This window comes from Sinocyclocheilus rhinocerous, unplaced genomic scaffold (assembly GCF_001515625.1).
Source record: "Sinocyclocheilus rhinocerous isolate Xijiao unplaced genomic scaffold, SAMN03320098_v1.1 scaffold636, whole genome shotgun sequence".
In the NCBI taxonomy this organism is placed as follows: Eukaryota; Metazoa; Chordata; class Actinopteri; order Cypriniformes; family Cyprinidae; genus Sinocyclocheilus; species Sinocyclocheilus rhinocerous.
In genome coordinates this window covers 159410-173069 of record NW_015660893.1, presented here as the reverse complement: position 1 = coordinate 173069, position 13660 = coordinate 159410, and the positions used below count along the sequence as shown (strand labels likewise).

At 36.3% G+C, this 13660-nt stretch overlaps 1 protein-coding gene across 2 annotated transcripts in view; it reads right to left on the bottom strand.

The window, feature by feature from the left end:
* LOC107726087 (BRCA1-A complex subunit BRE-like) overlaps positions 1–13660 on the bottom strand; it is a 33898-nt gene that overhangs the window by 10165 nt on the left and 10073 nt on the right. For both annotated transcript variants that reach the window (XM_016535568.1, XM_016535569.1), the window contains exon 4: positions 11523–11617. In XM_016535568.1, coding sequence (XP_016391054.1) covers positions 11523–11617 — 95 coding nt within the window. The remainder of the gene's footprint in view (positions 1–11522; positions 11618–13660) is intronic.

Here is a 13660-nt window from a genome sequence, read left to right as displayed (position 1 = left end):
TTCATCGCGATCTTACAAAGTTCCGTTATAATCAATGAAGCTCTCTAAACTGCACAATGAATCTCTTATTTACATCGCGTCTGCACTTAGTCATGAGATGACTCACGAGCGTGCAAAACTGCACTTAAAAACTGCGGCGCTTTCAGCGGTGAGTGAATTCTGACAAAAAGTTTCTGATTGGCCATTGTGTAATCAACAGATATGTCTGTGATTGGTTACATTGCTCAACGCTGCAAAAACACGTTGAGGGTATTTAGCGCTTGGCTAAGCGCTCCAATTGCTGGAGCATTTATCATTGCTGTGGGGCCGACATCAGGGATTCCATGACTAACAATTTGTGGGGGCAATTGCCCCCCCTAATGTCGCCCATGTCCTTAATGTTAATCAAACAACAAAAGAAAAATAAAAAATAAAATCACTCACTGCTCTTAACTGACTTTTGTAGCTTTATTAAGGATCAATTTATGTTCATCTGATACACTGGAGATATTAGAAATTCCATCTACAAATCCATACATCGTCAATCTCCGTTAAGACATTTTACATTTGATTACTTTATAAATTTTTTGTATCTCTACTATTGTAAGACTGACATACCTTATTTCATTTGTATCTTTGTTCTATTTTATGCATTTGTCCTTTGTCATTTGTTTCTTTTATTCCGACTTATATTAGACTAGTATTTTTTTTAAATGTTATCAAGAATTGGCATCAAACTGTTAAGATTTTGGTCATATCACCCATCCCTACTATTAACACACTTTGAATAAAATAATTAATCCAAATCAAATTTAATAATTCTGAATCTGCAAAAATCATTCCTGAATCAGCTTCGCTGTCTACCCAAAGATTCACACCCTAGATTAATCAGTTATAAAGATGTTTAAGAGATGTTTTTTTTTTCCATTAACTGGAACATTATACTAGGATCTGTAACATGATCAGAGAATCACAAGAAAACCAAAGAGCATTCTGACTTTGCCACGACATTGTGTTTTGAAGGAATTCTGAATGACATCATTTTATATGAAAGCTTGACAGTTGTGTGAAGTACAACCTCTCATCTGACGTCTTTTCACAAATACTGGGTATAAATGACCCCAGAAAACATCTGAGGCATTCAGCAGCTAAACCCATGCCAGAAACACTATGAGCCAGCTGATGATGACATAACCACAGTGGTTCACATACACAAGCCGTCTCCATTAGCCACTTTTTATCAGTCACTGCTCTATTTTAAGATCGATCTGTTTTGAGATTGCAAGGGTCAAATGTCAGAGTTATTTGCATGCCGCATCAACAAGAAAGAGTTAAGCACTGAATGGTTAGAAAAGATGACAATAACAGTCTGGTTTCTCAGTCCGACCTCTGTCCGTCTGGCCACTTTTCTGTACGTCTCTCTACAGATCAATTTGAGCAAGGAGAAAGATGCCATTGTTTTGGAGAGGGAAGGGCTCATCCTTTCTGCCAGGAGAGGAAGCTGGGGCAGAGGCAGGACGCTTACACCAGCAATGACCTCATCGTCCTGGGCTGTCTACGGTTACCAGCAACAACAGGATTCCCGTAATGAGAGGGCGACGGAAAACAAGTTGGATATTGTTTAGGTATGTTTTAGGATGAAGCAATGAACAGCCCGAGGAGAGTTGAGGATGAAGAAAACGAAGGAAAGCCGACTTCAGGAATGTGCTGTGTCAGAGGAACTGTGTTTGGACTTACAGTACCAGGGCCCCTGGAGAGTCTCTGCCACTTTATGCTCCCCAGACAATACAATCGAGACAGCAGTCGTCAGTCGGTCACAAAATGCTAGATACGTGCCATACAACAAAAGGCCTACGTAGGTACAGTGATGCAATATTTACACTCTTTCTGAGTCACTCCAAGTCCTGTCTGCCTGGAAACTATTTCTTACTCAGAGAAAGGACAAAGCAGTCTTCATTTTGCAACATCTCATCATTACACAAAAACAACAAATTGCAAATTGACCTCAACGGGAAAAAAAAATCAAAAATCAAAACGAGAGACAACAAAAGGTGTTTAAATCTATTCATTTGCAATGAATGACCTCCTCATATTAGAACCAACTTTATTCTTTTATAACATAATATGATTGTAATTTTCATAAAAGACTATTTAAAAATGCTATGGCAATTGTGAAAAGCTGCAATGGAACTAATGAGAAATTAGATGTAATTTTACTGTAAATTACTGCTAAATGTGTATTTTTTGAAAGAGAGAAAAAAAAAATCATCTTATAATTCACAGTAAAAAAATGAAAATTTACATTCCCGCAATTCTCTGTGTGACAGCTCACATTTGATGTTTGTTTTTCACTGAAATAACCGTTTCTTATTTTTTTTTCATACACTGCACCTTCTATATAGCTTGTGGAAAAGCTAGCAGTGATGAACTTTAACTTTCATGTGGCTTTCTCTTTACAGTCTGTGTTTTTAAGGTGGTTGTCAGCTTATTATGAAGGTAAAACAGAGTTTAGCAGTTCTGTATAATAACATTATTTCAGTTAATGAAAATAATGCTACCATATTGTTATGATAAAATTCAGGCAACCACAGCCGTGATATCAGTCACTTAAATTACAACATCAATTTTCTGGTGGTTGCATTGATATAAACTATATATAAGTATATTTTAACAGATAGGCTATACAGATTTAAAACTCTGTTTTTTACTAATTCAGTTTTTCTGAATTACAACATAGCTTGACACTTTGCTTTAGAGTTTAATGCACTGGGCACACTGACACAAAGAGTGACCATTTAAAAAATTTTTTTTCTATCAATATATATTTAATAATGTAATAATACATTATCATACTAAATTAATGGAATAAAATGCACAAACTTCAAGAATAAATAAATTAAATCTAAACCAAAATGAGTAACAGGGATGCAAAATGAATATGCATCTATCCAACTATGTACAGATAACAGAAGCAGGGAAGATAATTTCCCAAGTGGGGAAAAAAAATAAATGGCATCACATTAATATTTATTCATAATTATACAAAATATACGCTCCTAAGCAAAGCATTACCACTGGATTACAATAAGATCCACCCACAAACATACAAAAAATATATTTCCATATTTCCATTTCTGTCAATGGCTTTGCCAGTAATAGCTGCACTAACTTTGGGATTTGCTTTAGCAGAACAGGAAGGAAGAGGAAATGGTTGTTAAGTGTGCCCAGGTTTGCCTGCCTCTGTATATGGTCACCCTGCATTGCATTGTTGTGTAGCGGGACATGAGGTGTTCCTTCAGCAGGAGGCAACAGCAGATTCTATTAAAAGCATGTTTTACTGCATCCACCACAGAGCCTCCAATTCTCCATTTCCTTTCCATGATGGACAACAGTAAAGAATTTTTAAGTCTCAAATTCCTTCACAGTAAATCTGTAAGATTTTTTCCCCCACTCATTTTATTGCCCACTAAGTGAAAATTGCAAGAATGCTTTCTTAGTAAAGCAACAGTACAGTAAGTGTAGTTAATTTGTATGGCTTTACTGCTGCATATAACCTTATTGTTTAGTTTACCATGAAGTGAGCGTAAACTACACTCAACCTGAAATAGTACTTTGTTACTGTTAGTAAACTAGTTTTTTTTTTGTTTGCTCAAACCGGTTTTTCTGTGAGGCCTGCAGAGGATTATTGCACTTAATGTCAGCAAACGTTGACGAGGTGCCTCTATGCTCCTGCATATGTCTGGATTTATGGCAGTTGAGGGGTTTTTCCCAAAGTGCACTCATGGTTCAGGTGCAGGCTAAATGCGAATCTTTACAATTAATACTTTAAACACTTAAAAACCACTGTTCAAAGCAGAATTCCTGGTGTGTAGGAGACCTGGATGCAAACAGGGCCGGAGAAATGAAAGGACTGAAATTACACAGGTCACTCAGGACAGAGTGTTGCAATATGTTTGGAAACTCCAGATGGGCAAATTTAAGAGGCTGGAGAAGGTACCATTAAAATAAAAGATATATATCTGAAAGTGAAAGGCTGTGAAAATATTTGTCAAGCTAGTATGACAGGGTCTTAATACAGACTGCATGACTAAGTGTAATACAAAGTACGTCTTGTGTGAACTGTTTTTTTTCCACTTGGAATTCATTCTGTTTTTTTTTTTGGTTTTTTTCTGTCTTCTTGCCTGGCAGACATTTCAGAAAAACAAGGCCATATAGATAAAGTTCATCAGAATAAAACAATGCAATCTCAATCATTTTACCAGAATCAACCGTCACTTAATTATAAAAAGATAACAGTGTGCACATTAACACTTCTGTACCCCGCCATTGGTGTCCTCTGGTTGTTTCCAAAATCTCCCTGGCTGATACACTTCCCGGCAGTTTCCTGGTCAGTATGAACGGTGTATTCAGGCCATGCCAAAACACAACCCCTGCTACCTCTCTATTGTCAATGCTATATCCTTCCCATAATGCCAAGTGACTCATAAAAAAATAGAACTGCCGGTGTGATTGCCAGAAGCAGGCCTAGAAAAACTTGAAGGCAATTCCGGGAGACCAATGAAATATCCATCCATGGGGACTGATGGGAAATGATGTATCCAGAGGAAGGGAGAGGGGCAAATGACAGGCACTTTAATCCATAACATAAGAATAAAGCATACAGGCATGACAAAATATCCAATTATTGTATGCCTATAATACTAAACCTCCCTAAATGCATTGAGCTACTGCGTCATTAAAAGAAATTAAGTTTACACTATTTAAAAAAAAATAGTACAAAATTTACATAGACACACCACATAGTGACCAATTTAGATTTTCCATTTAAACAAAAGTCTAACACAATATATTTATTATTATAGACGGATTTTGAGTTATAAAGATGTAAACATTAAAATTATAAACATTAAAATAATAATAATAATTCAAGTAAAAAAATATTGCAAGAATTCTGATCTGACAATAAATTAATGAATAAATAAATTAAATTAATTAATTAATGTAATTTATTATGACAACAGGCATGGCCAAGATCTGAAGACAAAATCTGAGATTCAAGAGTGATTATTACCATTCACCAGAAAAACTAAACAAAACAAAAAATCTGATTTGGGCCACATTCATCTGTGGTGTAAACACTGACCTAATTCTAAATTTAAGTGAAATTGTAAAATATATCCCAGAATATGAAGTGAAAGACACATTACCTAATGCCAATCTGCTGATTATAGTTTAAAAAAAAAGTACTTGTACAGTGAAAAAACGCCTGTATCTTGACTCTATGCTTCACTTGTTCTGTAATGTGGTGTTATTCTTTAAACCATACACCATTCAAACAATTCAACAGTCGCACTATGATATTAAGTTACGATGCCTTTTTAAACGTGAAACCCTTTAATAGAGCGTGGGTTGCACCGCGGTCGAAACAAGGTCACACAAAAACGTGGAATATAGCAGGATTATGCGTTGCATGAATCATTAATATAAGCCTAAACAAGACATCACCACAGGCTGAGATGTTTGCTGTCTAGACTGCAGCCTCGATTCTCCGAAGCCCGGTGAAACTTAAACTGAGAGGGCTTTGATCTCTCCAGTTTTCCCATGGCTAACGTCAGATGTTCCATCCCGGAGCTTAGACTACCGTCTCAGCCACCTCACCACAATTAGCTGCTCTTTCCTCAACGGCCAGAAAAGCCACTAATTAAAATCAAAAGTAGCAAAGCTCTGTAGTGTGCTGCTGCAGCACTGTTAGTGTTTGACGGAGGTTAATTAGAGACACTAAACTGAGGCATCCTTACTTTTACTCTTATTCTGCTCTTCAGGAACAGGAGACATAATAACAGACATAATATTTTTGATTCGGTTATAGAAAAGGAGGGTTATACTTTGTTTTATGCTTCACACAAATGAGGCATTTTCTAATTAAATACGCACTAATCTGCTTACATTTCAAGAACAGAAATCTGAATATTGTTTTATTTTGTTGGCACATTATAGTTCTCACAGAGGTGAATATGGATATCTCTTTTAAATCACTCCATAAATCAGAATATACTGTCAACAGCCAGAAAAAAAACTAATTTTCATCATGTTTTTAGGTATAAAATGGTGCATAAAATCAGGCAAATGTTATATGAACAAACCCCTGGTGTGTAAGGGGAACACGAAGTGGAGATTTATAGCACAGTGCATGAGAAATAACTAATTTTGCTTTCACAGCAAGCCAAATAAAACTTGTGATCTCTGTGGAATCAACACAATCTCTGCCTTTAGTCATAAGTGATGTGTGCCCGTATTAAGGATATTAAATTACAATGCCAATATTAAGAGCAAATTACAAAGAAGCATCAGGACATCTCTACTGTTTATGGTGTATTGTGTTGCAATTTTTTTAGTCTTATATGCCTTTGTGCACATTTAACACCAATGGCATCAAATGCCACTGGTCCTTGTGTATCTTGTAACAGATCACTAGGCGCGTTTCCATTACAGATTTGTGCAAAACACCACCTCATGCGAGCGTAAAAACTTGTTTGCGATATATGGGCGTTTTTGCGAAATCGACGCGTTTCCATTAAGTGCATTTTCAATTCGCAATTTCAATTTGCGCAATTTGAAGGGTAATGGAAACGCGCCTACTGATGCCTTGTCTTTATGCACCATATTTTAACGTACACAAACAAATACAAGTTACATTTTGGTCTGAGCCTCACATAAAACTAGCAACGTGAAATCCATTTTATTTTCCCCTAAATGCTGCGTTTTTCATTGTATTTTTTCTGGATTTAGAGTTTTTTGATTTGAATACAAATGTATCATAAAAAAATGATGTCTAACGAAACGAGTTAATAAAACATTAACAATTTAGTCAGATTTTAAAATGTTATCAAATGAAAATATAACAATTTAGTTACAACAAAACATTGGATTTTTAGTCTAAGGATTGTAATTGTATTGTAATTAAAATCTACAGAAGCAAATAGATAAAGTGCAATAAAATACAATTTTTGCCTGTAGTGTCTTTCCTTAAGTGCTAATTGAGGTCTGGCTTCCTGATCCCAGAGGTACATTCAGGGAAGCACCGTCACTTAATCATACATTTTCTGCCAAGTTGTGCAAGTGAATGGTCTGGTTATAGAAATTAAGTAAGACTGGAATAAAGTATCCTTTTTGGCCCTCTTCACAGCATGCTGAATCACTTTGGGTCAATGTTACATTAGTCTACAGGATTGGCTGTGGCTAGTCTGACAATGAATCTCTATGGTTCTCCAGCTAATGATGGACAAACTGCATTGCAATTTTAAAAACCTTATTTTAATGTATATGTTTTGAAGTTTTCACACAATTAATGCCCACTCAGTGGTCAATGTTGGGGAGCTACTTCAGTCATGTATGTCCTCCTGTCTATTTAAATGGGTTAAGACCACAATTTCATATTATCAATAAAATCTAATAGCACTGAATACAGCATTGAATGCAATGCAAGATGCTCTGAATAAAAGCATTTGCCAAATGCATTACAGCATGTATAATGTAATTGTCTCTTTCCAGGACATCCTTTCCTACAGCCATCCTGTTGAATGATACAGTTTCTCCCATTGATTTTTGATGAGTGGCCTATCTAATTTTGTTCACAAATTCTGACTCTTCATGCTTTCTAAAATTGTATATGGCATAGATGTCTGCACCGTAGTGCACTCTTTGACCTTCATCCATGAAAATGCCAAGGCTTGAGCTTCTCAGGTGCTGACTGCTATTTGAATGAAAAGCGTCTGAATGAAATTGCTACAGAGCTGTTTGGAGCTAGCTGAGTCATATTTTGTTTCATGCAGTGCTTTCACAGCTAGCCAAATCAAACTTGTGATCTCTGTGGTATCAACACAATATCTGCCTAGTCATAATGTTATAAGTAATGTGTGCCCGTACTTGAGGATAATAAATTACAATGCCAATCCTAACAGCAAATTACAAAGAAGCATCAGGACATCTCTACTGTTTACGGTGTACTGCGTTGCATTTCTTTCATATTTGGCTAAAATATGATAAAAGTCTCATTTGCATTCGTGCACAATAGTTTAACAACAATGGCATCAAATGCATTTTGTCCTTGTGTATCTTGTAACAGATCACTGATGCCTTGAAATTGAAAAACTTTAAAAACTAGTAAAAAGAACCTACATTAATTGACTTTAAAATGAGAAATTATGAAAACACTCTTGTGACATTTCTTTTCACACCTTAGTAAATCTTCTGGTGTCAGCTATTCACGTAAACACAGTGTAAACAACCCCAAGCTTTGCTGAGACATCAGAAATTCCTCAAAGCGGTGTGAAATCTCTGCAATATTCCATGTAACTGGAAAACAAGCCTGTGTCCAGCATCTGAGCGCTGGTGATGTGAAAATTAGAATTATTAAACATAACAGTTGTTTTGTCGTTAGCGGAGCAACATGCTACCATCCTTACCTACAAAACCTATTTAAACTAAATTTTTCACAAACGTGCATAATACATCACAACTAAACAGAACAACTTCTTTATTCTACTGCTCTGCCTTTTACAACAAATTGCGAGGCCACCCTGGGTCTCGAAAAAGGAATATGTTTATAGGCAGTAGACAGCAAATCAGCTCGCTAGATTTTGGAACACAGCTGCATATTGAGGTGTGAACGATCCGGACGCAAGAGGTCATTGTTGATCTTGAGTCTCTCACATGCCAATGTGAAAATGATCAGTTTGCATGGAACGCACTGACAGCCGAATTAAAGCAGCAGAACCGTCTGGGAAGGACGAAAGCAAATAAGATGAACAAATCAGAATAAGAACATATACAACAAATGTATTCCTGTTTTAAGACTTTATGTTTGCCTATGATGTGGCATATTAATATCCCCAGGCATTTTGGATCATTCATGTTTGGTTACACATAAAAAAAAAAAAAAAATCCAGCTTAGTGCAGAATAAACAGGATGAAGAACAAGACAGAGGGAGAGTGGCTGCAAACCAGCGTAAGAAAATATCCCTGGATAAGAAACCAAATGGCTGCACACACATACCCGCCATAACGAAGAAGCTAAAACACAAAGCAAACACATCGGCAGAGTGCAGCCTTGGCAGCAAAGAGGTGCTTCCCCCCACATGTTTTCAGCTGCATTCAAGAGACGGTGAGCAATAGTCACCGTCTCACAGACTCTGACATAAGCAGGGGATTTTTTCATTCCGTTCCTCCTTCAAAATAGCCTGGAGGACAGCTTTAAGCAATCAGGGTATGAGGAGTCTTAACAACAGAGTCCAGACGAATCTAGACCATGTCTTGCACAAACTCTGTCTCCCTTGCAACCTCATCTCTAAGGAACAAACCCATACGATGAATTATTATTAATAATGAGAATTCTGAGTAATTTAACACACCACAAGAGGAATCTGGTGGGCCCATTTGAGATGCCAGTAAATTTTGCCTATGAATAGAATAGAATAAAATAGAATAGAATATAATAGAATTTACTGCAATTAGTGCTGTCAAACGATTAATCGCGATTAATCACATCCAAAATAAAAGTTTTTGCTTACATAATATGTGTGTTTATGGTGTATATTTATTATGTATATATAAATACACACTCTTACAGTAAATATTTTGAAAATATTTACATGTAAAATTTAAGGGGGTCTGAATACTTTCCGTACCCACTGTATGTATATGTATATAATAAAAATACACAGTACACACATATATATTATGTAAACAAAAACTTTTATTTTGGATGCGATTAATCGCGATTAATCGTTTGACAGCACTAACTATGACAATGGTCGGTGGAATCTGTTGCTATGTTTTTCTCACAATGTGACTACAAAACATTCATTTATAACAGGGATATAATAAAAATTATCAAGAAAAAAAGAAGGTAATGGCTCATGCCTGGTTTCTTATTCGGTCTGACCTATGGATTGCTTGTAATAACAGATTTGATTATGTCACTCATTTGGAAGGAGAGTGTTTATAACAATGCACAATTTGAGAGGCAGAACAACATATCAAGAATGCTGTGGGTCTGTGAAATTTCTCAAGTGCACCTGAAACAGTTCGTTATACTATGTCTCTGACGCATAACTATGGGGTTAGATTTGTTGCATATTTCCAAAACAATTAGGTTACAATCTGCAAACAAATAGATAGATCAATGAAAATATATAACTTTAAAGTTAATAAATATTTGTTATATTTTATTTTAAGTTGATTTTTATTTCCAAGTAAGATTTTTTTTTTATGGTTATTATAGTTAACTACAATAACAACCATAGTTAACTATTATAGTTAACTATAATAACCCTGTTCACAGGACACATTTGTGGATTGCTTCCTGCATTTATGAATCACCACATACTTCTGTAGATTTTGAAACATTTCTAGCGTCAAGATGTGTTCACAAATCCACAAATAGATGGACTCCTCCCACCGTCTACTCAAGCCAATCAGATAACAACACAATGCTTTGAACAATTGCAGCACATTCTAGCTACAGCCAATATAATTACGGTCATTTTTTCTTTGACAATTCTATTTTGTTTATTTGTGAACTTAATTTAATTATTGAAACTCTCCGCATTTATTTGAGGATCGTGATCTATTAATTTGGAAATTAAACAAATCTGACCCCACACAGAATACACAAATGCTAAGCATGCGGCACACTGTTTGTGTAGTACAGTAACACAGTGGCTTTTTTATGCCAAAAATGATATTCCTAACCCCCTAACCCTAACAAAAAAAACCAACAACATTAATTAAAAAAAAAAAAAAAAAGAACGAATGAATGTTTCGAAGCCTAGTGAGTTTTCTATCTGGATGGTTGTTTTTGAGGGTGTTCTGCAGCAGCACCTCCTCTGTGGCTAATTGTGCAATCCTAAAATCGGCACCAGAAGAAGGACACTTTTAAGCGCAGACGCAACACTTATGTAATTCACCAACACTCTCTCTTTAGAACACTGGAAGCCCCGCGGGTCAAATTTGGCTGCTGAGTCGACCACGCACATCGATACCAGCCATCTGATTTAACTAACCGCACTAAAGCAAGTCAAAACAGTTGAAAGCTCTGTTGCACTGCTACTTCAAACATATTCAATAATAACAGAGCCATTGTTCTGCCTTGTTGTGTGTATTTCTTCTGAACAACCAGGTTTAGCCTGCAGCTACCACATTTTTGGTTCACTGGAGATTTGAGAAAATTTTTTGTGGGGGGTAAGAGTGACCGTAAAGCGAGCACAGACACTTCACTAAAACAAGACTATTTTTATTTGTCAGATTTTGTTAAATTTGGTCTCTGTACAGAGAAGATCTAAACTGAATGCATCATCTTACATGGGTGTTGTTTTAACGTTGAACAAAACTTTTTGTACATTCCTGTCTTCTTACTACTATTTATAACTACAACATTTGTATAGTCTACTAAACTACTGTTCCATAACATAATATTTATCTAAAATTCTCTATATTTAGAATGCAGGGTAATGACGTCATATAATTATAATCGTAATACACACCGGGAGTTCTGATGGTTCAGGCAGGAAGTCAGCATCCTCTCCGAAGATAAAGTCTGGGGGCAGTTCTGGGTCTTTGGCATTGAAGATAATGTCCCCTGTAAGAAGAAAGGGTTAATCACACTGATAATTACTTCATAAACCATATTGATTTACATCCAGTTCAAGCCAAGACACAAGCTAACTCTGTGAGTTGCATTATAGAATACAACCATGCAAAAAGCAAATCTCACTGTGTCAAGGAGATCTGCACTTTAGATGCCTGTATGATATTCACACACTGTACTTACTGTACTTTCCATGTAAGCTCTTAATGTAGAAAATAAAGGTTTCATGGTTGTTTATCAATGCTTGAGCTTATTAGACCAAACAACCAATGTCAATATCAAAGACTAGCTTTTTTTATGTGGATGGTAGGGGTGGGCGCTATACCGGTATGAACATGACTAAATACCGGTGTATTATGTTGTTCCATGATATGGATTTTTGCTATACCGTGGATACCGTTACATATTCATGAATTCAAATTTTGCATTTAAATTGTTTTGTTCAATTTGGTACGCTTTGCAAATGTTATCACTTATGATGATAAAGAGTCAAGGCTGAATGCTTTTGTCCTCTGTGTGCAACGCCGTACTACACAGGCATTAGTAATTAAACACATAGACCATCATAACAGACCAAATTGATAGAGCACAAATAGCCTACTCAGTGGTTCCCAAATTGGGGGGCGCGGCAAGGCTCAGGCATTAGTAATTAAACACATAGACCATCATAACAGACCAAATTGATAGAGCACAAATCGCCTACTCAGTGGTTCCCAAACTGGGGGGCGCGGCAAGGCTGAGTCAGCAGATTATTTAGCAAAAGAAACCTCTGCAGGGTGATAAAGACTACACTGCGTAATTTTCCCGCTTATCATGTGCCCACTTGCATGATAAGTAAATAATTGAGTGCAAAATATTAATTTGACATATTTTAATTACCTCAACATGACTCGCAGTACCCGCTTGAGCGCTCCGCTATCAGTTGTAGAAGTCATGGTTGTATCAATAACAGACCACTAGATGGCGCGATTGAAGAAGCAGAGTTGTATTGCAGGGAGCCATGTAGAAATATAAATGAACGATGCATGGTTCTGCTCTAAGCATGTAAGTTACAAGTTTGTGAAAATACTGCCAGTGCCAGGTACGTAAAGCAGATGATGAATATACTTAAGATTCACAAAGACCACACCAGACGCAAACGGCGCGATTTGACAAAAGCAAATAGAACCCAGTGATGTTCTCTGCTGTGGATGCGGCACGACGCGACATGACAAATCCATGACAGAAAACGGATGTTGCGTTCTATTTCTGACTAACTCCAGCGCTCTGACACAAAGAACAATTTCAAATATTAATAAGAGAATCGTGAAAAAATAAGTTTCCTCAAAAATATTAAGCAGCACAAATGTATACAACATTGATAATGATCAGAAATGGTTACTGAACAGCAAAGCAGCATATTAGAATGATTTCTGAAGGATCATGTGACACTGAAGACTGGAGTAATGATGCTGAAAATTCAGCTTTGATCACAGGAATAATTCTATATGAATATCCCACATTTCTGCCACAAAACCATGGTGCAGATAGTGTTACTACAGTAAATCCATGGTAAATGATGGCGATTTGTAGATAAAAAAGCCTTCTGACTGTATCGTTGCGCACAGCGTTTCACCTGTTTGTCAGCATTGTTTCATCTGGCTTTAAACTAGTTTAAAATCATGGAGTTAATTGTGTTCTTCGCTGAATCAAGCGCTTCACACTGGTTATCTAAACTAAATTTAAATTTAAACAAGCCCCAAATCAAATAAGTAACACAAATAAAAGAAATCTCTTCAGATAAACTAAATAAGGCTTTGTCTGTGCTCTTTCCATTTAAAATGAGAGGCAACCACTGCATTTTAATCATGATCCAAACAAAGATGCATACATGAAACATGAACAGTTTTTAACCTAAATTAGGTTGTATAATTTCGAAATTTGAAGCAAAAACAGAATGATTTGACTTCAGTTTTGTGAAACTATACATAAAAAATATCTGCATGAAAGCGGAGCTGAACGAGACGCAGATTCACTCTCTGCCAGCAGGTGGCG